Here is a 24,376-nt window from a genome sequence, read left to right on the forward strand (position 1 = left end):
TCTTCCTCCTCCTCCTCCTCCCCCCCTTCTAGCCCTGATGACGTTCCCTAGTTGGGTGGTGAAACGTCTGCCAGAAAACAACCCAGCTCAGAGACCAGCAAGGACCCACATCATCTCCTCCTCCTCCTCCTCCTCCTCTTCCTCCTCCTCCTCCTCCTTCTCCTCCTTCTCCTCTTCCTCCTCCTCCTTCTCCTCCTCTTCCTCCTCCTCCTCCTCCCCCCCCTTCTAGCCCTGATGACGTTCCCTAGTTGGGTGGTGAAACGTCTGCCAGAAAACAACCCAGCTCAGAGACCAGCAAGGACCCACATCATCTCCTCCTCCTCCTGCTCCTCCTTCTCCTCCTCCTCCTCCTCCTCCTTCTCCTCCTCTTCCTCCTCCTCCTCCCCCCCCCTTCTAGCCCTGATGACGTTCCCTAGTTGGGTGGTGAAACGTCTGCCAGAAAACAACCCAGCTCAGAGACCAGCAAGGACCCACATCATCTCCTCCTCCTCCTGCTCCTCCTTCTCCTCCTCCTCCTCCTCCTTCTCCTCCTCTTCCTCCTCCTTCTCCTCCTCCTCCTCCTCCTCCTTCTCCTCCTCTTCCTCCTCCTCCTCCCCCGCCCTTCTAGCCCTGATGACGTTCCCTAGTTGGGTGGTGAAACGTCTGCCAGAAAACAACCCAGCTCAGAGACCAGCAAGGACCCACATCATCTCCTCCTCCTCCTCCTCCTTCTCCTCCTCCTCCTCCTCCTCCTCCTTCTCCTCCTCTTCCTCCTCCTCCTCCCCCGCCCTTCTAGCCCTGATGACGTTCCCTAGTTGGGTGGTGAAACGTCTGCCAGAAAACAACCCAGCTCAGAGACCAGCAAGGACCCACATCATCTCCTCCTCCTCCTGCTCCTCCTTCTCCTCCTCCTCCTCCTCCTTCTCCTCCTCTTCCTCCTCCTTCTCCTCCTCCTCCTCCTCCTCCTTCTCCTCCTCTTCCTCCTCCTCCTCCCCCGCCCTTCTAGCCCTGATGACGTTCCCTAGTTGGGTGATGAAACGTCTGCCAGAAAACAACCCAGCTCAGAGACCAGCAAGGACCCACATCATCTCCTCCTCCTCCTCCTCCTCTCCCCCCCCCCTTTGTAGTACTGGTGATGCGCCCTAGTTGGGCCAAGGAAGCAACCAAGCCCAGGGTACACCACAGAGCGCAAAGACACATGGAAAGAGACAAAACCTGACCGCGGAAAAAGACCCAGAGTTCCACGGAGTCTGCCCCTTGGAGTTTTATTTTATTTTTTTATTTTATTTTTTCGTTTGTTCATTTAGGGTTGTTGGGGGTTTTTTTTTCCGTTACGATGATTTTAATATTCTATTTTTGCTTTATTTTTCATTCCGAATTTTTGTCGGCTGACAGACAGGCGCTCATCCCGAACATGTTTAAACTCAGTTACGGATGACTGACCCATTTACCTCCGGGGGGGGCGGGGGGAGTTGGTTCCGAGCTTGCAGAACTTTCCAAAGAAAATTAAAATGGATGAATCGCTTTCCTTTCCTTGCAGGGCGAAGCAAACACAAGTGACGAGGGAGCTGCAGGCAGCCACCCGGTCCACATTCGGGGTCAAGATGTGAGTTTGGCATTTTTTGCAGCTTGTGCAGACGTTCCCCCACCCCCTCGGGTGTTCCCCCCCCCCGATTAAGGAGCCTTGCAGGTGTCCACGCGGGCAGTCCTCAACTTACGACTGTGACTTGGGCTCACAAGGGCAGACATAAGTCCCAAAAGGGGTCATCACATGACCGTAATGGATTTTAATGTGTTTTTTTTGGGGGGGGGTGTTTGCAGCAGTCTTCAGGCAAATCCCACAATCATTAAGCAAACCCACCTATCGCTCGGAGGCGTCTTTTTTTTTTATATATAAGAAACGATTTGCATTGTTGCTTTTATTGGTTTTAAGGCCCTTTAAGACTCACCCCCCCCCAGGTAAGTAAATAGTAAATAGATAAAATGATGCAAAGATCAGGAGGACACTGAGCAATGCTCCGAGTGGGATGGAAACTCATCAGGCAGAGGAGCAGCCTGGAACGAAGGAGGAATTTCCTGACAGTTAGAACAATTAGCCAGGGGAACTACCCACCTCCAGAAGTTGTGGCTTTAAGAAGTTTTTAAAGAAGAGATTGGACAGCCATTTGTCTGAAACAGTATAGGGTTTCCTGCCTGAGCAGGGGGTTGGACTAGATGACCTCCAAGGTCCCTTCCAAGTTCCAACTCTGTAATTCTGTTCAGTTTTGTTCTGTTCTGTTCCGTTCCATTTAATTCTATTCCTGTTCTGCATTCTGTTCTATTCCATTCCATTCTATTCCATTCTATTCCTCCATGTTCTATCCTATCCTATCCTATCCTATCCTATCCTATCCTATCCTATCCTATTCTATTCCTCCATGTTCTATTCTATTCTATCCTATTCTATTCTATTCTATTCTATTCTATTCTATTCTATTCTATTCTATTCCTATTCTATTCTATTCTATTCCTTATTCTATTCTATTCTATTCTATTCTATTCTATTCTATTCTATTCTATTCTATTCTATTCTATTCTATTCCTTATTCTATTCTATTCTATTCTGTTCTGTTCTGTTCTGTTCTGTTCTGTCCTGTCCTGTCCTGTCCTGTCCTGTCCTATCCTATCCTATTCCTCCATGTTCTGTTCTATTCTATTCTATTCTATTCTATTCCTTATTCTATTCTATTCTGTTCTGTTCTGTCCTGTCCTGTCCTGTCCTGTCCTGTCCTATCCTATCCTATTCCTCCATGTTCTGTTCTATTCTATTCTATTCTATTCTATTCTATTCCTTATTCTATTCTATTCTATTCTATTCTATTCTATTCTATTCTATTCTATTCTATTCTATTCTATTCTATTCTATTCTATTCCTTATTCTATTCTATTCTATTCTATTCTATTCTATTCTATTCTATTCTATTCTATTCTATTCTATTCTATTCTATTCCTTATTCTATTCTATTCTATTCTGTTCTGTTCTGTTCTGTTCTGTCCTGTCCTGTCCTGTCCTGTCCTGTCCTGTCCTGTCCTATCCTATCCTATTCCTCCATGTTCTGTTCTATTCTATTCTATTCTATTCTATTCTATTCCTTATTCTATTCTATTCTATTCTATTCTATTCTATTCTATTCTATTCTATTCTATTCTATTCTATTCTATTCTATTCTATCCTATCCTATCCTATCCTATCCTATCCTATCCTATCCTATCCTGTATTTCTATTCTGTTGTTGTTGTTGTTGTTGTTAAAAATGTCCTCCATTGCTGCTTTCCGATCTTTGAATGTTCTTCCTTGTTAGAGAACCAGAAAAAGTGAAGCCAGGAGAGCAGAGGTCGGCCAGCGAACAGCCCCCCGAAGAGAAGAAAGGAGGTGAAAAATTGTGGAAAAGACCCTTTAGGTGAGGGATTAAACCCCCTAGCAGGGGATATCTCCGGCCTTCGACTTACAACCAATTCATTTAATGGGCATTCAAAGTTACCAGGGCACCGAAAAAAGTGAGTGACGGCTAGTTTTCACACTTAACGACCGTTGTCTCAGCATCCCCCGCCCCCCGGTCACACTGATCAAAATCCAGACGCTCAACAACCGACTCGTGTTTATGACGGTTTCAGCATCCCGGGGTCACGTGATCACCATTGCCCAGCCAGCTTCCGACAAGCAAAATCAACGGGAGGGGGGAAGGGAAGCCGGATTTGCTTAACGACCACCTGGTTCACTTAGCAACGCGCAGCGACTCGCTTAACGAGCCCAGCAGAAAGGGCTCAATGTGAGTCAACGGCCAAGCATCCGAGTTCAGATCGCGCAGCCCTGGGGATGCTGCGTCGGTCGTTAAGTGTGAAAAACGGCGGTAATTCCCCTTTTCCAGTGCCGTCGTCACGTCGAACGGTCACTAAACGAGGCGTCGTAAGACGAGGACTCGCCTGCACGCCCTTCCCTTCTCTTCCGTCTCTGATGGTTTTATTCCCAGCCAAGTTTTCTTCCATCCCTGCTTTTTTCGTTTCCTGCTTCAGGTCGGCCTCGGCGAGTTCTCTCGGCAGCCCCAAATACAAGGGTGTCCTCAAGGGCTGGTTTGAGTAAGTGGCTCGCGGGATTCTTACTACGTGCTTTGCTGGGGGAAAAAGAAACAAACAAAAAGAGGCGTGGCTAACCTCTCTCCCGTTGGGTCTCGAAGTCGGCCAGGTTGACCTCGGAGGGTTGTTGTTTTGTGTGGTTTTGCACGCCGGCCCCGGATTTCCTTTGGAGCGGCAGTAGGTGGGATGAAGGCCAGAGCATGCTGGTTTAAAGCCTTTTATCAGGGTTAGGAATGCAAAACTCCGGCTGAGTTCCTCCCTCCCCTCCTTTCCTTCTCCTCCCTTCCTTTGTCCCTCCCTCTTTTCGCGCCCTCTTTTTTTCTTCCTTCCTTCCTCCCTATGTTCCTTCCTTTCTTCCTCTCCCCTCTTCCTGTCTCCTCCCTCCCTCCCTTCTTTTTCCTTCCTTTCTTACTTCCATCTTCTTTCCTTCCTTCTACCTTCCTTCCTTTTTCACTCCTTTCCCCTTTCCCTCCCTCCCTCTTTTTCCTTTCTCCCTTCCCTCCCTCCCTCCCTTTGTTCCTTCCTTTCTTGCTCTTCTCTTATCTCCTCCTCCCTCCCTCCCTCCCTCTCTTCTTTTTCCTTCCTTTCTTCCTTCCATCTTCCTTCCTTCCTTTTTCATTCCCTTTTTCCCTTTCCCTCCCGCCCTCCCTCTTTTTTCCTTCCTTCCTTCCTTCCTTCCTTCCTTCCTTCCTTCCCTCCCTTTGTTCCTTCCTTTCTTGCTCTTCTCTTATCTCCTATCTCCTTCCTCCCTCCCTCCCTCTCTTCTTTTTCCTTCCTTTCTTACTTCCATCCTCCTTCTTTCCTTCTATCTTCCTTCCTTCTTTTTTCATTCCCTTTCCCTCCTGCCCGCCCTCTTTTTTCCTTCCTTCCTTCCTTCCTTCCTTCCTTCCTTCCTTCCTTCCTTCCTTCCTTCCTCCCTCCCTCCCTCCCTCCCTCCCTCCTCTTTCCTTCCTTTCTTCCTTCCATCCTCCTCCTTTCCTTCCATCTTGCTTCCTTCCTTTTTTCCGCCCTCTTCCACTTTCCTTCCCTCCCTCTCTTCTTCCTTCCCCTTCCTCCCATCTCTTTCCTCCCTCGCTTCCTCTTCCTCCCTCCCTCCCTCCTTTCATTTACCTTAATTATTAGTTGACAGTTTTCATCACGATATTTCTGTCTCTATTTCTATTTCTGTGTGTGTCTGTGTGTGTGTGTGTGTGTGAAAAGACTAAAACGGCGATAGTAAAGGTGTGAATGTGGAATAGGCAGGTCGGTCAGCTGTGGGTGGGTGTCACTCCCGGCCAAGGCTCGGGGGTGGGGGGTGGGGGGTGGGGGGTGGGCAGAGGCGGAGATAGGTTTTGCAGGGTCGGTGGGGGGCGTGTGAATGGGGCCTCTTTCTGCGAGGGTAAAATCCCGGGGTGGGGTGGGGTGGAGGAGATGCTTGGGGTGGGTGGGTGGGTACAAGGAAGACAAGAGGGGAGTCGGGGGGGGAGGGGAAGTGATGGGGGCCTTTGCATACCCTGGAATGAGTGAGGGTCCGTATTTAGAATCGTTCTTTTGCCCTTGCAAGTTTCAGGCTGAGACGTGGCAACTCCATCAGTGGCTCCGTGGACCAATACTGTGGCTTGCCTTCCTGCGCGGCCGCCTGCCTCCCCTCCTGCGTGGCCGACGAACAAGTAAGCTGGTTTGTTCCAGGTCTACCGGTGGGCTGTCGGTTCACCTCCTTGCTATCCTGGTTTCATTTTGGATGTCACCCTTTTTTTTTTGCAAAGCGCAAGACAGAACGTGGGTAATCCTCGACTTACGACCACAATGGAGCCCCGGATTTCCGTTACTAAGCGAGGCGGTTGTCAAGGGAGTTTTGCCCCGTTTTACAGCCCTCCTTCCCACTGTGGTTAAGTGAGTCGAGGCAGAAGTTGTTAAGTGAACTCGGCTTCCCTTGTTGACTTTGCTGGTGAGAAGGTCACAAAAAGGGGATTACGTGAGCCCTGGGGAGCCTGCGACTGTCATAAGTATGAGTCAGTTGCCAAGTGTCTGGATTTCGATCATGTGACCACAGCGGAGGCTCAAGCGGTCATAAATATGTAAAACGGTCATAAGTCTCTTTTTTCCAGTGCCGTTAAAACGTCAGACAGTCACTAAACCAGGGATAGGCAACCTTGGCTCTTTTATCACTCGTGGACTTCAACTCCCAGAATTCCTCAGCCAGCATGGGGGAACTATGGCCCCTTCATGACTTGTGGACTTCAACTCCCAGAATTCCTCAGCCAGCATGGGGGAACTATGGCTCCTTCATGACTTGTGGACTTCAACTCCCAGAATTCCTCAGCCAGCATGGGGGAACTATGGCCCCTTCATGACTTGTGGACTTCAACTCCCAGAATTCCTCAGCCAGCACGGGGGAACTATGGCCCCTTCATAACTTAAGGACTTCAACTCCCACAATTCCTCAGCCAGCATGGGGGAATTATGGCCCCTTCATGACTTAAGGACTTCAACTCCCACAATTCCTCAGCCAGCATGGGGGAATTATGGCCCCTTCATGACTTAAGGACTTCAACTCCCAGAATTCCTGAGCCAGCACGGGGAACTATGGCCCCTTCATAACTTAAGGACTTCAACTCCCACAATTCCTGAGCCAGCGTGGGGGAATTATGGCCCCTTCATAACTTAAGGACTTCAACTCCCACAATTCCTCAGCCAGCGTGCGGGAATTATGGCCCCTTCATGACTTGTGGACTTCAACTCCCAGAATTCCTGAGCCAGCACGGGGGAACTATGGCCCCTTCATGACTTGTGGACTTCAACTCCCAGAATTCCTCAGCCAGCATGGCTCAGCTTGGAAACTCTCCCTTTTCCCTCAGCATGGCTGGCTCAGGAATTCTGGGAGTTGAAGTCTGCGAGTCATAAAAGAGCCAGGGTTGCCTAGCCCTGAACTAACAAATTGTTGTAATTTGAGGACTATCTGAATGACATGGCCAGTTCTCGCACATACAATTGGTGTTTACTTCCCATTCCTGGCCAAAAAGAGCCTCCTGGCAAACAATGGGTTTACTTAATGACCGCCTCATTCACTGAATGACCACTGAGTTCACTTAACAACAACCACATTCATTTAACAACCTTAATAACAGACATAAAAGGATCGTAATATCAGGCAGAGTTAAGTGGTGCTTTACGGCTGCCATGACATAAAACCCAAAATGCAGGTTCAATTATGGTCGTAAATGGAGGACGGCCTTCAATCCCATTCTCATAGGGAGAGAGAAAGTGAGAGAGTGAAGGAGAGAGGAGGAGAGAGAGAGGGAGAAATAGATCAATAGATATAGGAGAGAGAGAGAGAGAGAGAGACAGACAGACAGACAGACAGACAGAGACAGACATGAGAGAGAGGGAGAGATGATAAATGATAGAGAGATAGACTGAGAGATGAGAGAGGAAATATATAAATGATAGAGATAGATAAGAGAGATGAGAGATAAATGATAGATAGATAGATAGATAGATAGATAGATAGATAGATAGATAGATAGATAGATAGATAGATAGATAGATATAGATTAGATAGATAGATAGATAGATAGATAGATAGATAGATAGATAGATAGATAGATAGATAGATAGATATGGATGACATAGATGATAGATAGATAGATAGATAGATAGATAGATAGATAGATAGATAGATGATAGATAGATAGATAGATATAGATATAGATAGATATGAATGGATGGATAGAGATGAGAGATAAATGAGAGATAGATATGGATGGTTGGATGGATAGATAATGAGAGATAAATGAGAGATAAATGAGAGATAGATAGATATGGATGGATAGATAGACAGACAGAGATGATAGACAGTCACTTTTCTTGGCCTCCCTCGGTGAATCCCCTCCCCATCTTTTCCCTCCTCCAGGAAGGCCACCTGTCTGAGATCCACGCGGTCGCCTTCAGTCCCAATTCAGGCCTGCTGGCCACGGGTGGCGTGGACAGAGTGATCAAGCTCTGGAGCGTGGCTGGAGGTAAGGGGGCGACCAGAGGCATCCATGGCCTCCCCAGAACAACGTGGGCCAGCTCAGACGCCGCCTTGGACCGGCCATCACAGGCGGAGCTGAGAGGAGAGAATGTTTATATCGTTTCGTGACCCAAACTGGGGAGCATGGTCAGTGCTAGAAGGAAGTGGGGTTTGCTGGGAGGAGGAGGAGGACAATGACTGTGGGGTCCTTGCTGCTCTTTGAGCTGGGTTGTTTTCTTGCAGACGTTTCATGACCCGGAACATCATCAGTGCTGGAAGGAAGGAAGGAAGGAAGGAAGGAAGGAAGGAAGGAAGGAAGGAAGGAAGGAAGGAAGGAAGGACTGTGGGGTCCTTGGTGCTCTCTGAGCTTGGTTGTTTTCTTGCAGACATTTCATGACCCAACTAGGGAACATCATCAGTGCTAAAAGGAGATGGAGTTTGCTGGGAGGAGGAGGAGGACAATGACTGTGGGGTCCTTGGTGCTCTCTGAGTTTGGTGATTTTTTTTGCAGATGTTTCATGACCCAACTAGGGAACATCATCAGTGCAAGAAGGGAGGAAGGAAGGAAGGAAGGAAGGAAGGAAGGAAGGAAGGAAGGAAGGAAGGAAGGAAGGAAGGAAGGAAGGAAGGAAGGACTGTGGAGTCCTGGGTGCTCTCTGAGTTTGGTGATTTTTTTGCAGATGTTTCATGACCCAATTAGGGAACATCATCAGTGCAAGAAGGAAGGAAGGAAGGAAGGAAGGAAGGAAGGAAGGAAGGAAGGAAGGAAGGAAGGAAGGAAGGAAGGACTGTGGGGTCCTGGGTGCTCTCTGAGCTTGGTTGTTTTCTTGCAGACGTTTCATGACCCAACTAGGGAACATCATCAGTGCTAAAAGGAGATGGAGTTTGCTGGGAGGAGGAGGAGGAGGAGGAACTGGGTTACTAACTTAACAACTGTAGTGATTTGCTTAACAACTGTGGCAAGAAAGTCATAAAAAGGGGGCAAAACTCACAAATGTCTCCCTTAAGGGAAAAAAAACAGAAAATGTTTCAATTGTGGTCGTACGTTGAGGATACCCTGTATTCACCTGAACTGCGTGGAGTCCTGATCTGCGCCTGACAGCTGTGCCTGCCTCCTTCCAGATGTTGGTACATAGACACACACACACGACACACCATAGACACACAGACACACCCGGCTTTCGCTTTGCTTGTGAGCGTGTCTTCCATCCTTTGTGATTGTTTTATAATAATAAAAAGTCGGAAGGGACCTTGGAGGTCATCTAGTCCAACCCCCTGCTCAGGCAGGAAACCCTGCACCATTTCAGACAAATGGCTGTCCCGTCTCTTCTTAAAAATTTCCAGTGTTGGAGCATTCACAGCTTCTGGAGGCAGGTTGTTCCACTGGTTAATTGTTCTACCTGTCAGGAAATTCCTCCTTCGTTCCAGGTTGCTTCTCTCCTTGGTTAGTTTCCATCCATTGCTTCTTCACCTGCCTTCCGGTGCTTTGGAGAGTGGCTTGACTCCCTCTTCTTTGGGGCAGCCCCTGAGATACTGCAACCCTGCTATCATGCCCCCCCCCCGGTCCTTCTCTTTATTAAACTAAAGAGAGCCAATTCCAGCAACTGTTCCTTGTATGTTTTCAGGCTGCCTGGAGGAGAAGCAAACCTTGGACGTATCCAGCGGTAGCATCACCAGCATTGCCTTTGATCCCTCGGTGAGTAAAAAGCTCGGCTAGGAAAACCCTGCTGGGTCTTTGCAGGCGACGCGAGTAGGAAGGGAGCTGAGTACAGGGAGTCAGGATAACAGAATAACGGGAGTTGGAAGGGACCTTGGAGGTCTTCTAGTCCACCCCCCCCAAACCTTACACAGTTTCGGATAAATGTCTGTTGTTGTTTTTTTAATTCCATTTATATCCCGCCCTTCTCCGAAGACTCAGGGCGGCTTACAAGCTTAGCAGTAGCCTTCATTCTATGTATATGTCTGCTTATTAGGGCTTTCGTCCCCCCCCCCAAGCGGCATTATTACAAAGTCAGCTTAATTGCCCCCAACAATCTGGGTCCTCATTTTACCTACCTCGGAAGGATGGAAGGCTGAGTCAACCTTGAGCCTGGTGGGACTCGAACCTGCACTAATTGCAGGCAGCTGGTGTTACTTAAGGAGGCATTAGCCCACTGCTCCACCAAGGCTCATGTGTTTTTTTTTTTTCTTAAAATCTCTCTAGTGACGCCACACCCACAACTTGTTTTGTTCCAGGGTGAGCTAACAGGCAGTCCTTGACTTACAACAGCTCATTTAGTAACCGTTCAAAATGACCACGGTGCTGAAAAAAAGTGATTGATGACCATTTTGCACGTCTGAATTTGGATGCTTGGCAACTGGCTCGTATTGATGACAGTTGCAGTGCTGGGGTCATGTGGGGGGAGGGAGGGAGGGAGGAAGGAAGGAAAAGAAAAAAGGGAGGAGGGGAGGGAGGAAGGAAGGAAAGAAGGGAGAAAAGGAAGGAGGGAGGAAGGAAAAAAAGAAGAGAGGAAGGAAGAAAGAGAAAAGAAAGAAGGAAGGAGGGAGGGAGGAGAAAGGGAGAGAAAACGAGAAGGAAGGAGAAGAAAAAGAAAGAGAAAGAAAGAAAGGGAAAAAGAGAAAGGAAAGAAAGAAATAGAAAGAAAGAAAGGAAAAAGAAAGAAAGAAAGAAAGAAAGAAAGGGAAAAAGAGAAAGGAAAGAAAGAAAGAAAGAAAGAAAGAAAGAAAGAAAGAAAGAAAGAAAGAAAGAAAGAAAGAAAGAAAGAAAGAAAGAAAGAAAATTGTTACAGCACCAACTTTGATGAGCGTGTCTTGACAGGGAGAGGGGTCACTGAACCACGAGATGGGCAGCAAATGAATTTGATAAATAAAACCAAATTTTAAAAATGTGTCCAAAAAAGACTTTTCCACTTGCGTACAGCAGAGGGCAGACTAAGCTGCTCATGAAAACTTCAGCCAAACATCAAATCGACATTTTAGAAATACAGAACCGTCTTCTGTTTTAATAAATAATTTCCCTGTATTGCTGATTGCTGCTTTTTCAATAAACCTTTATTATTTTTATAAACAACTTAAGGTGGCAAACGTACGAAATACGCTGTCCTCCTCCTATTTTCCCCCACAATAACCCTGTTGTTGTTGTTAGCTGCGAAGTCGTATCCGACCCATCGCGACCCCATGGACAACGTTCCTCCAGGCCTTCCTGTCCTCCACCATCTTCTGGAGTCCATTTAAGCTCACGCCTGCTGCTTCGGTGACTCCATCCAGCCACCTCCTTCTCCGTCGTCCCCTTCTTCTCTTGCCCTCAACCTTTCCCAGCATGAGGCTCTTCTCCAGTGAGTCCTTCCTTCTCATTAGATGGCCAAAGTATTTGAGTTTTAGCTTCAGGATCTGGCCTTCTAAAGAGTGGTCAGGGTTGATCTCCTCTAGGACTGACCGGTTTGATCGCCTTGCAGTCCAAGGGACTCGCAGGAGTCTTCTCCAGCACCAGAGTTCAAAGGCCTCCATTCTTTGGCGCTCAGCCTTTCTTATGGTCCAACTTTCACTGCCATACATTGCAACTGGGAAGACCATAGCCTTGACTATACGCACTTTTGTTGACAGGGTGATGTCTCTGCTTTTTAGTGTGCTGTCTAGATTTGCCATGGCCTTCCTCCCAAGGAGCAAGCGTCTTTTAATTTCTTGGCTACAGTCCCCATCTGCGGTGATCTTGGAGCCCAGGAAAATAAAATCTGTTACTACCTCCATTTCTTCCCCATCTATTTGCCAGGAATTGAGAGAGCCGGATGCCATGATCTTGGTTTTCTTAATGTTAAGTTTCAACCCAAATTTTGCACTCTCCTTCTTCACCCGCAACAAGAGGCTCTTTAGTTCTTCTTCACTTTCTGCCATTAGAGTGGTATCATAACCCTATGTCAGGGCTTTTCAACCTTTTCACCCATTGCACCACTTTTAGGATACGGCAACATTTATCAACAACCATTTAACTTGGTTTTTAACTTTTGTATGTTTGATTTTTAACTCCCTGTAAACCGCCCTGAGTCCTCAGGGAAAGGGCGGTATATAAATGCAAATAATAAATAAATAAATAAATAAACATCCGAGTACCACCAGTCACCTAACAAAGTGTCAAAAACTGGATGACCAAAAAAAAAGGAAAAAAGTGATAAAATGCAGGTAGTCCTCGACTTACAACAGTTGGCTTAGTGACTGTTCGAAGTTACAATGGCCCTGAAAAAAGTGCCCCCCAAGCCACAGCCGAGCAAGACACCTACCTGCCCGCCCGGCGGCGCTCTTCCTCCTGTCCGAAGTTTTCATGGTTGTGAGGATTGGCAGCGGGGGTGGGGTGGGGGGGTGTTTGGTTTTTATTTTTCCCCCCCGTCTGCTGGGTGGTTGCAGCAGGTTTTGGTCCCTTCACATGACCCTGGGACACTGTGACCGTCATAAATAGGAATCCGTTGCCAAGCATCTGAATGTCAATCACAAGACCCTGGAGATGCTGCAACATTCCAGTTGATCGGCGCTTCTTCTGGGCTCAGCAAAAGCGCCGGGATCAGTGCTGAGCTCCAGCAGGATCCTGGCGCTGATCCTGGCGCTTCCTCTGAGCCCCGACAGCCCTGCAGCTCCAGCCGTCTCTCGCTCGGGCTTGTGCGGTGCTGCCACCGGTTCAGCTCATTCCCCTCCCCCGCTACCACTTTGCTAGGATGGGCACGTACCACCTGCCAGGTGCCAACGTAGCACAGGGGGTACCCGTACCGCTGGTTGAAAAGCCTTGCCCTATGAGGTGGGTTGGGCTGTAAGAGACACACTGGCCCAAAGTCACCCAGCTGACTTTCCTGCCTAAGGCAGGACTAGAACTCCCCGTCTCCCGGTGATTGGCCCAAAGTCACCCAGCAGTCACTGACCTGCTAGGACCTTGAGAAAGCTCGGCATTTGAAGAACCTCAAGCAGCCCTGAACAACGTGTAGCTTGGTGTTCTCAGGTGGTCCTCTGCCTTTCAAAGGAGTAAGTCCTTTGGAGGAACGGTTTTCACTGGACGGAGGTGGGGAGCATCCAAGGAGGACGTCAGTTGCTTCCTGCCCCATAGCGGGCTCTGTGCATGTGTGTGTGTGTGTGTGTGTGTGTGTGTGTGTCCTACCCCGACCCAGCTGCTTCTCTCCAAACCTTCTCCTCGTTTAGGGGTGTTGTATCTTAGCCGCCACGTACGACAACGCTGCCCAATTGTGGAAGGTGGAGGACTGCAAAATTAAGGTGAGCCCCCCACCCCCCGGGGTGGTTTTTCTGGGTGGGTTGGCCCTCCTTGGCTAAAATTCGGCATAGCGGATCCGAGCGGGTTGCGTGTCGGTGAAAAAGGGCCAAAGCAGGACCGGCAGTTCAGAAGAACTACGTTGGATGGAAATAGCTTTTGCAAGTTCGATTATGGTTTGCTTGTTTTCTCCTCTCACCTCCTCCTAGCCCAGGGGTAGGCAACCTCGGCTCTTTTATGACTGGTGGACTTCAACTCCCAGAATTCCTGAGCCAGCATGGGGGAAACTTTGGCCCCCTTCATGACTCGTGGACTTCAACTCCCAGAATTCCTGGGCCAGCCATGCTGAGGGGAAAGCGAGAGGTTTCCAAGCTGAGCCATGCTGGCTGAAGAATTCTGGGAGTTGAAGTCCATGAGTCATGAAGGGGCCACAGTTCCCCCATGTTGGCTCAGGAATTCTGGGAGTTGAAGCCCACGAGTCACGAAGGGGCCATAGTTCCCCCCCATGCTGGCTCAGGAATTCTGGGAGTTGAAGTCCACGAGTCGTGAAGGGGCCACAGTTCCCCCATGCTGGCTGAGGAATTCTGGGAGTTGAAGTCTACCAGTCATGAAGGGGCCATAGTTCCCCCATGTTGGCTCAGGAATTCTGGGAGTTGAAGTCTACGAGTCATGAAGGGGCCCTAGTTCCCCCATGCTGGCTCAGGAATTCTGGGAGTTGAAGTCCACGAGTCGTGAAGGGGCCACAGTTCCCCCATGCTGGCTGAGGAATTCTGGGAGTTGAAGTCTACCAGTCATGAAGGGGCCATAGTTCCCCCATGCTGGCTCAGGAATTCTGGGAGTTGAAGCCCACGAGTCACGAAGGGGCCATAGTTCCCCCCCATGCTGGCTCAGGAATTCTGGGAGTTGAAGTCCATGAGTCATGAAGGGGCCACAGTTCCCCCATGTTGGCTCAGGAATTCTGGGAGTTGAAGCCCACGAGTCACGAAGGGGCCCTAGTTCCCCCATGCTGGCTCAGGAATTCTGGGAGTTGAAGTCCACGAGTCGTGAAGGGGCCACAGTTCCCCCATGCTGGCTGAGGAATTCTGGGAGTTGAAGTCTACCAGTCATGAAGGGGCCATAGTTCCCCCCATGCTGGCTCAGGAATTCTGGGAGTTGAAGTCCACGAGTCGTGAAGGGGCCACAGTTCCCCCATGCTGGCTCAGGAATTCTGGGAGTTGAAGTCCACGAGTCATGAAGGGGCCATAGTTCCCCCATGCTGGCTCAGGAATTCTGGGAGTTGAAGTCCACGAGTCGTGAAGGGGCCACAGTTCCCCCATGCTGGCTCAGGAATTCTGGGAGTTGAAGTCCACGAGTCGTGAAGGGGCCATAGTTCCCCCATGCTGGCTCAGGAATTCTGGGAGTTGAAGTCCACGAGTCATGAAGGGGCCATAGTTCCCCCATGCTGGCTCAGGAATTCTGGGAGTTGAAGCCCACGAGTCATGAAGGGACCATAGTTCCCCCATGCTGGCTCAGGAATTCTGGGAGTTAAAGTCCACGAGTCATGAAGGGGCCATAGTTTCCCCATGCTGGCTCAGGAATTCTGGGAGTTGAAGTCCATGAGTCATGAAGGGGCCATAGTTCCCCCATGCTGGCTCAGGAATTCTGGCAGTTGAAGTCCACGAGTCGTGAAGGGGCCATAGTTCCCCCATGCTGGCTCAGGAATTCTGGGAGTTGAAGTCCACGAGTCATGAAGGGGCCATAGTTTCCCCATGCTGGCTCAGGAATTCTGGGAGTTGAAGTCCATGAGTCATGAAGGGGCCATAGTTCCCCCATGCTGGCTCAGGAATTCTGGGAGTTGAAGTCCACGAGTCGTGAAGGGGCCATAGTTCCCCCATGCTGGCTCAGGAATTCTGGGAGTTGAAGTCCTCAAGTCATGAAGGGGCCATAGTTCCCCCATGCTGGCTCAGGAATTCTGGGAGTTGAAGTCCACGAGTCATGAAGGGGCCATAGTTCCCCCATGCTGGCTCAGGAATTCTGGGAGTTGAAGTCTACCAGTCATGAAGGGGCCATAGTTCCCCCCATGCTGGCTCAGGAATTCTGGGAGTTGAAGTCCATGAGTCATGAAGTGACCATAGTTCCCCCATGCTGGCTCAGGAATTCTGGGAGTTAAAGTCCACGAGTCATGAAGGGGCCATAGTTTCCCCATGCTGGCTCAGGAATTCTGGGAGTTGAAGTCCATGAGTCGTGAAGGGGCCATAGTTCCCCCATGCTGGCTCAGGAATTCTGGGAGTTGAAGTCCTCAAGTCATGAAGGGGCCATAGTTCCCCCATGCTGCTCAGGAATTCTGGGAGTTGAAGTCCACGAGTCATGAAGGGGCCATAGTTCCCCCATGCTGGCTCAGGAATTCTGGGAGTTGAAGTCCTCAAGTCATGAAGGGGCCATAGTTCCCCCATGCTGGCTCAGAATTCTGGGAGTTGAAGTCTACCAGTCATGAAGGGGCCATAGTTCCCCCATGCTGGCTCAGGAATTCTGGGAGTTGAAGTCCACCAGTCATGAAGGGGCCACAGTTTCCCCATGCTGGCTCAGGAATTCTGGGAGTTGAAGTCCATGAGTCATGAAGGGACCATAGTTCCCCCATGCTGGCTCAGGAATTCTGGGAGTTAAAGTCCACGAGTCATGAGGGGGCCATAGTTTCCCCATGCTGGCTCAGGAATTCTGGGAGTTGAAGTCCTCGAGTCATGAAGGGGCCATAGTTCCCCCATGCTGGCTCAGGAATTCTGGGAGTTGAAGTCCACGAGTCCTAAAAGAGCCGAGGTCGCCTACCCCTGTCCTAGCCTATTAGCCCCGCCAGGTAGGCCTGGCCAAGAAATCAGCTCCTTGGAAAAGCTAATCATTTTTATTGATTATTCATTTTATTGACCCTAACAGAGTCTTGGAACTTTTACGGGGTGATATCAGCTTCTCCTCCTTTACTTCCTCCTCCTCCTCCTCCTCCTCCTCCTCTTTATCCTTCTCTTCTCTTTCTCTCTCTCATCTATCCCTCTCTTCCTGTTCTTTTTCTCTCCTCCTCCCTCCATCTTCTTCTCCTTCTTCGTTTGTTCTCCTCTTTTCTTCTCCTGCTCCTTATCTACCCCTCTTTCCTTTTCTTCCTTCTCCTTCTCATCTCTCTCTCTCTCTTTCCTCTCCTTCTCCTTCTCTTTATCTCTGTTTCTTCTCATCTATCTCCTTTCCTGTTCTTTTTCCTCCTCTATCTCTTCCTTCGCTTTCTCCTCGTCTGTCTCCTCTTTGTTCTCCTCCCCTTTTTCTTCTCGTCCTCTCTCTCCTCTTCCTGTTCTTTTTCTCTTCATCTCTTCTCCTATCCCTTCTTCTCCTTCTCCTCGTCGATCTTCTCCTCTTTGTTCTCTTTTTCTTCCACTCTGCTCCTTATCTGTCTACCTCTCTTCTTTTCTCCTTCTCTTCCTCCTTCTCTATCTCCTCCTCCTCTTTTTCTCTTTTCTTCTTCTTTATCTATCTCTTCCTCCTCCTCTATCTCCCTTTCTTCTTTTCCTCTTCTCCTTCTCCCTTCATCTCTTCTCTTCTTCCTCTTTATCTCCTCTTCATCTCCTCTTTCCCTCTCCTCCTCTTTATCTAACTCCTCTTCCTCCTTCTCTCTGTCTTCCGTCCTCTTCCTTTTCCTTTCCTTCTTTCCTTCCGCTACTCCAGAACAAACCCTGGTCTCACGAGTGACTTCTGCACATCTCAGCCCCCCCCCCAAAAAACCCAAAGTGATTGCTTTGAAGGTGGCTGGAGTTTTAGGTGGTTTTCTGAACTTTTCTGGACTTTTTTTTTTCCTCCTTGGCTCTTAACAAGACATCCGTTTCTCCCTGCCTCCGACATTCCTAGGAGATTCTCACAGGACACACTAACAAAGTGACAGCTGCCAAATTCAGGTCGACGTGGCAGCAGGCTGTGACGGGCAGCCGAGACAGGACCGTGAAAGAGTGGGACTTGGTCAAAGGAGCATGTGAGTGAAGGTGGGGGTGAAGGATGTGGGGAGCAGCAGGATGGACCCCCACATACACACACAGACACCATGGTTGGGTTCTTTGGCATTCCAGACACACAGACAGACACACACACACCCCCGAATGACAGACTGCTCCCCATCCTTGCAGGTTCTCGGACCATCCAGGTCATCTCTTGCTGCAACGACGTTGTGTGTTCCAACAATGTCATTGTGAGCGGCCACTACGACAAGATGATCCGTTTCTGGGACACCAGGTGAGCAAGGCTTTAGAAGCAGCCATAGACCCATTCACAGACGATAGGATAGACAAGAAGAGAGGAGAGGAGAGAATATGGAATAGAATAGAATTAAGAATTAAAGTAGAATAGAATAGAATAGAATAGAATAGAATAGAATAGAATAGAATAGAATAGAATAGAATAGAATAGAATAGAATAGAATAGAATAGAAGAATAAAATAGAATAGAATAGAATAGAATAATAGAACAGAACAGTATAGAATAGAATAGAATACAATAGAATTAAGAATTAAAGTAGAATAGAATAGAAATAAAATGGAATAGAATAGAGTTACAGAATAGAACAGAATTTAGAATAGAATAGAATAGTAAAGAATTAAAGTAGAATAGAATAGAATAGAATAGAATAGAATAGAATAGAATAGAATAGAATAGAATAGAATAGAATAGAATAGAATTATGGAATGGAATGGAATGGAATAGAATAGAATAGAATAGAATAGAATAGAATAGAATAGAATAGAATAGAATAGAATAGAATAGAATAGAATAGAATAGAATAGAATAGAATAGAATAGACCTTGGAGGTCTTCTAGTCCAGCCCCCTCCTCAAGCAGGAGAACCTATACCATCTCAACTGTCCAGTCTCTTAAAAACTTCCATTGTTAGAGCATTCACAGCTTCTGGAGGCAGGTGGTTCCACTGGTCCATTGTTCTGACTGTCAGGAAGTTTCTCCTTAGTTCCAGGTTGCTTCTCTCCTTGATGAGTTTCCCTCCGTTGCTTCTTGTCCTGCCTTCTGGTGATTTGGAGAATAGCTTGACTGCCTCTTCTTTGGGGCAGCCCCTGAGATACTGCTATCATGTCTCCCCTATTTCTTCTTTTCTCTAGACTGGCCAAACCTAAGTCCCGTATCCGTTCTTCGTAGGTTTTTAGTCTCCAGGCCTTGGATCATCTTCGTTGCTCTTCAATGAACTTTTTCTATTCAGCGACAGCACCTGCGCCATAACTCCTGTAGAGTTTTAAATACTTTTTTTTATTTCATTTGTTTTATTTGCAAACTTAAAATACATTGTTGGCAGGGGGGCTTTGAAGTTTAGTTTTGCAGTTGGCTTAGCTGTTAACTGATTATTATTTTTCACAATAAATAGACGGCAGATCAAATTAATTGGGCAGACAGAGCTGTGGAAGTTGATAAATTGTAGACCTGTTTTGTAACGGGGATGGGGGGGGTTATTATTGCTGAAATATATTTATCAGTAGTCAAGTGTGTGGGGGGTGATATTTGTGCTAATATTATTAATATTGGAAACTAACCAAGGAGAGAAGCAACCTGGAATTAAGGAGAAACTTCCTGACAGTGAGGACAATCAACCAGTGGAACTGCTTGCCACCAGAAATCGTGGGCACTCCATCACTGGAGGCTTTTAAGAAGAGACTGGACAGTCACCTGTCTCAGATGATATAAGTTCTCCTGCTTGAGCGGGGGGCTGGTCTAGAAGACCTCCAAGGTCCCTTCCAGCTTTATTCTATTAATATCCTGAAGAGTTTTGGATACCTGATGTTCCAGTATCTAAGGGGCTGCCCCAAAGAAGAGGCAGTCAAGCTATTCTCCAGAGCACCAGAAGGCAGGACAAGAAGCAACAGATGGAAACTAGTGAAGGAGAGAAGCAACCTGGAACTAAGGAGAAACTTCCTGACAGTCAGAACAATTAGCCAGTGGAACCACCTGCCTCCAGAAGCTGTTGGTGCTCCAGCACTGGAGGTTTTTAAGAAGAGATTCTTAAGTGGAGAGAAGTGAAGTGAAAAATGAAGCAAAGTGAAAAGTGAAGTGAAATGAAACGAAGAACAGATTCTTCAGACCACTTTTTCTGAAATGATACAGAGTCTGAAGACGTCTAAGGTCCCTTCCACCTCTGTTAGTTTATGTTCTATGTATATGTTCTCAATGCAGGTATTTTTTTAACTCTCTCATTTAATCTCTGTTTGAGGAACAAGAGGGTTTCCTTGAAATTGGGGCCATATATTTGGGGAAGGGGTCCGGATCAGTGAAAACAAGCTATGCCTGACCCCGTGAAGCCCATAGCTTCGTCTGGTGGTCTCTCTCTAGTCAAGAGATGAGGGCCTGGGCCTGGTCAACTCTGGATCGCCAGAAGGCTTTTGGCCAAGACTGGGGCTCTGAAGCCCCCCCCCCTCTGTGCTTCCCCCCCCAGGGACCCCCACTGCACACAGGTGGTCCCCATGGGAGGCAAGGTGACCTCGCTCAGCCTGAGCCCTGATCAGCTGCAGCTGCTGAGTTGCTCCCGGGACAACGCCCTCAAGGTCCTCGACCTGAGGATGCACACCGTCCAGCAGGTGTTCAGGTGAGTCGCTGGAGATGGGACTGCCCATCCCAAGATGGCTGTGGGGTCCTTCAAGGTCTTGGAGCCGGGTTGTTGCCCAGCAGACATTTCATGACCCAGCTAGGGAACATCATCAGTGCTAGAAAGGAGTGGGGTTTGCAGAGAGGAGGAGGAAGAAGAAGAGGAGGGGGAGGAGGAGGAGGAAGAAGAAGAGGAGAAGCAAAGGAGGAGGAGTGTGGAGTCCTCTGTGCTCTCCAAGCTTGGATTTCTTGCAGATGTTTTATGACCCAACTAGGTGACATCATCACTGCTAGAAGGGAGGAGGAGGAGGACTGTGGGGTCCTTGGTGCTCTCTGAGCTGGGTGGTTTTCTTGCAGACGTTTCGTGACCCAACTAGGGAACATCATCAATGCAAAAAGGAAGGAAGGAAGGAAGGAAGGAAGGAAGGAAGGAAGGAAGGAAGGAAGGAAGGAAGGAAGGACTGACTCTGGGGTGCTTGATGTTCTCTGAGCTGGGTGGTTTCCTTGCAGATGTTTCATGACCCAACAAGGGAACATCACCAGTGCTAGAAAGGAGTGGGGTTTGCAGACAGGAGGAGGAGGAGAAGAGGAGGAGGGGGGACGACAACTGTGGGGTCCTTGGTGTTCTCTGAGCTGGGTGTTTTTCTTGCAGACGTTTCATGACCCAACTAGGGAACCTCATGAGGGCTAGAAGGGAGGAGGAGGAGGAGGACTGTGGGGTCCTTGGTGCTCTCTGAGCTGGGTGGTTTCCTTGCAGACGTTTCATGACCCAACTAGGTAACATCATCAGTGCTAGAAAGGAGGGGGGTTTGTGGAGAGGAGGAGGAGGAGGAAAGGACTGTGGGATCCGTGGTGTTTTCTGAGCTTGGTGGTTATCTTGCAGATGTTTTATTAACGAACATCATCAGTATTAGAAGGGAGTGGGGTTTGTGAAATGGAGGATAAGGAGAATGGGAGGAGGAAAAGAAGGAGGAGGAGGAGGACTGTGGGGTCCTTGGTGCTCTTTGAGTTTGGTGATTTTTTTGCAGATGTTTCATGACCCAACTAGGGAACATCATCAGTGCTGGAAGGAAGGAAGGAAGGAAGGAAGGAAGGAAGGAAGGAAGGAAGGAAGGAAGGAAGGAAGGAAGGAAGGAAGGAAGGAAGGAAGGAAGGAAGGAAGACAGACTCTGGGGTCCTTGGTGCTCTCTGAGCTGGGTGCTTTTCTTGCAGACGTTTCATGACCCAACTAGGGAACATCATCAGTGCTAGAAGGGAGGAAGAGGAAGAGAAGGAGGAGGAAGGAAGGAAGGAAGGAAGACAGACTGTGGGGTCCTGGGTGCTCTCTGAGCTGGGTGCTTTTCTTGCAGACGTTTCATGACCCAGCTAGGGAACATCATCAGTGCTAGAATGGAGGAGAAGGAGAAGAAGAAGGGGAAGGAGAAGGGAGGGAGGGAGGGAGGGAGGGAGGGAGGGAGAAAGAAAGAAAGAAAGAAAGAAAGAAAGAAAGAAAGAAAGAAAGAAAGAAAGAAAGAAAGAAAGAAAGAAAGAAAGAAAGAAAGAAAGACTATGAGGTCCTGGGTGCTCTCTGAGCTTGGTGCTTTTCTTGCAGACGTTTCATGACCCAACTAGGGAACGCCATCAGTGCTAGAAGAGAGGGAGATTTGAAGGAGGGGAAGGATTATGAGGTTCTTGGTACTCTCTTTGCTGGCTTGTTTTGTTGCAGACGTTTCATGACCCAGCTAGGCAACATTATTAGTGCCAGTGGCAAATTCTATACTTCTTGCACTGATTGATGTTGCCTAGTCAGAAAGAAAGAAAACCCACCCATCTCAGAGAGCACCAGGGACCCCACAGTTCAACCCGGAGCTACCCAGACTCTCTTCTGTCTTGATCCATTCCTCTTTCATTCCCAGCCTCATTTTCCCCCGTCTAGCAACATGGGATACGGAGCCCATCAAGGGGTTCTTGGGGAATGAGGGTTTATCGGTTTCAGATTTGGGTTTCGTTTCTGTAATTCCCCTGGGCCAGGGGTAGGCAACTTTGTCTCTTTTCTGACTGGTGGACTTCAACTCCCAGAATTCCTGAGCCAGCCATGCTGAGGGAAAAGGGAGTTTCCAAGCTGGCTGAGGAATTCTGGGAGTTGAAGTCCACAAGTCATGAAGGGGCCATAGTTCCCTCATACTGGCTGAGGAATTCTGGGAGTTGAAGTCCCCAAGTCATGAAGGGGCCAAAGTTCCCCCATGCTGGCTCAGGAATTCTGGGAGTTGAAGTCCACGAGTTATAAAAAAGCCAAGGTTGCCTACCTCTGCAGGGCCTGGGCTCAACCTGAGTGAGTTGGGTCCATTTTGCGAATCAATCAATAAATCTGGATTTTGAGCAACTGGCCCTTTCTAGCCCTCACTAGGTTTCAAAATCCTTGGACTGAGGAATCCAGGCAATTCTCAACTTACGACCACAGCTGAGCCCAAAATTTCTGTTGCTAAGCAAGGCCTCTGTTAAGTGGATTATGACTTTTCTCATAAACACGAGTCAGCCACCAAACGTCCGGATTTTGACCGTGTGCTGCAACAGTTGTGTGAAAAATGGCCGTATGTCCCTTCGTTCAGTGCCGTTGTAACTTTGAACGGTCACTAAACAAACTGTCGTAAGTTGAGGACTATCTTAAGTGTAAAAAAAAAAACATTGAAACAAGCCCATTGCCTGATTCCCCATGAAGGGAAGGAGGACCCATATTCAGACTTGCAATAGATGTACAGGCAGTCCTCAACTTATTGACCAGAACTGAGTCTAAAATTTCGGTTGGTAAGCAAGACGGCCGTTTAGTAGATTTTGCCCCATTTTACAACCTTTCTTGTCACAGTTGTTATGTGAATCACTTTACTTGTCAAGTTAGAAGCACGGTTGTTGAGCAAATCCGGCTTCCTCCATTGTCACATGACACACGCCCCCAGGACGCGACGACTGTCATAACTATGAGTCATTTGCCAAGCGTCTGAATTTTGATCCTGTGAGGATGCAACGGTCGTTAAGTGTGAAAACTGGCCTCAAGTCACTTTTTCCAGCATCCTTGTAACTTTGAACAGTCACTGAATGAACTTGTTGTAAGTCGAGGACTACCTGTACAGCTCTGGTAGAATCAGGCAAGATTCTAGTCCTCAAGATTCCAAAACCGGACCTGATCAATCAAGGGGAGAAGGGGATGTTGTGTCACACTCAGCAAGGTTTTGCCGTGAGGCTGGGATTTTGATCCTGTCAGGAAGGGAGATGCTGCAAGGGTTGTTAAGTGTGAAAAACAGCCTCACGCCGCTTTTTTCAGTGTCCTCGTAATTTAGGATGGTCACTAAACGGGTGGAGGGTTGCTTGTATTTTGCAAAATCTTTATCCTTGCCCTTCCGGTCCCAGATTCCAAACATGGCAAAAGTTCTTCTCAGCTCACAGTAATCATCTTTATTATTATTATTTTTTTGAAGGGCGGAAGGATTCAAATGTGGGTCTGAAGGGACCAAGGCTGTGTTCAGGTGAGTCCATTCATCCCTTTGTGCATCATTTTCACACCTGTGGGGCCAGTGTTGTGCAACACCTCTGTTCAAGCCTGTGTGAATGTTTGCTCTGCAGTTGGGGACACAACCCGAAGAAGGAAATTCTAAAAAAAAAACATTGATAAATGCTTTAAATAAATAGATATGTTAAGGTTTCAATGTGTTAAAAGGCCTGGTGGTGCAGTGGTTAGGATGCGGCATTGCAAGGTGACTCTGCCCACAGCCAGCAGTTCGATCCTGACCGGCTCATGGTTGACTCAGTCTTCCGTCCTTCCAAGGTCGGTAAAATGAGGACCAAGATTGTTGGGGGGGCGGCAACAGGCTGACTCTGTAAACCGAGGGCTGTAAAATATTGTGAAGCGGTGTACAAGTCTTAAGTGCTATTACTATGACTATTGTTATTGCTATTCCTTCCTTCCATCCCTCCTTTCCTTCCTTCCTTCCTTCCTTCCTTCCTTCCTTCCTTCCTTCCTTCCTTCCTTCCTTCCTTCCTTCCTTCCTTCCTTCCTTCCTTCCTTCCTTCCTTCCTTCCTTGGTGCAGTGGTTAGAATGCAGCATTGCAGTCTAACCGACTGCCCACTGCCAGCAGTTCGATCCTGACAGGCTCAAGTTTGACTCAGCCTTCCGTCCTTCCGAGGTCGGTATAATGAGGACCCAGATTGTTGGGGACAAATATGCTGACTGTTTAGACCACTTAGAGAGGGCTATAAAGCACTGTTGAAGCGGTATACAAGTCTAAGGGCTATTGTTCGTGCTCAGTTCTATAAATTTTATATGTTGTTTTAACTTTGGGTTGGGAGCCCACAGTTGGTTAGAAGATGGGGAGGGTGCTATATAAAGGTTTTTAAAAAAATAAAATGAAATAGATGAGATGAAATGAAATGAAATAAATAAAACAAAACAAAACAAAGCACAGGTAGTCCTTGACTTACAACCGTTCATTT

At 48.1% G+C, this 24,376-nt stretch overlaps 1 protein-coding gene across 4 annotated transcripts in view; it reads left to right on the forward strand.

Moving 5' to 3' along the window:
- The window catches only part of ATG16L2 (autophagy related 16 like 2), a 42,388-nt gene that overhangs the window by 15,943 nt on the left and 2,069 nt on the right, over positions 1 to 24,376 (forward strand). For 3 of the 4 annotated variants that reach the window (XM_081327828.1, XM_081327829.1, XM_081327830.1), the window contains exons 6-16: positions 1,520 to 1,585; positions 3,320 to 3,418; positions 4,032 to 4,094; positions 5,635 to 5,740; positions 7,984 to 8,089; positions 9,708 to 9,778; positions 13,261 to 13,332; positions 17,189 to 17,309; positions 17,461 to 17,566; positions 19,763 to 19,912; positions 23,364 to 23,411. In XM_081327828.1, the coding sequence (XP_081183954.1) occupies positions 1,520 to 1,585; positions 3,320 to 3,418; positions 4,032 to 4,094; positions 5,635 to 5,740; positions 7,984 to 8,089; positions 9,708 to 9,778; positions 13,261 to 13,332; positions 17,189 to 17,309; positions 17,461 to 17,566; positions 19,763 to 19,912; positions 23,364 to 23,411 (1,008 nt within the window). Of the gene's footprint in view, positions 1 to 1,519; positions 1,586 to 3,319; positions 3,419 to 4,031; positions 4,095 to 5,634; positions 5,741 to 7,983; positions 8,090 to 9,707; positions 9,779 to 13,260; positions 13,333 to 17,188; positions 17,310 to 17,460; positions 17,567 to 19,762; positions 20,046 to 20,075; positions 20,231 to 23,363; positions 23,412 to 24,376 lie in introns of those variants that run through there. The other variant, XR_014026450.1, reaches the window with a different exon arrangement.

The sequence above is a fragment of the Vipera berus genome, assembly GCF_964194415.1.
Source record: "Vipera berus genome assembly, chromosome: 4".
Classification (NCBI taxonomy): domain Eukaryota; kingdom Metazoa; phylum Chordata; class Lepidosauria; order Squamata; family Viperidae; genus Vipera; species Vipera berus.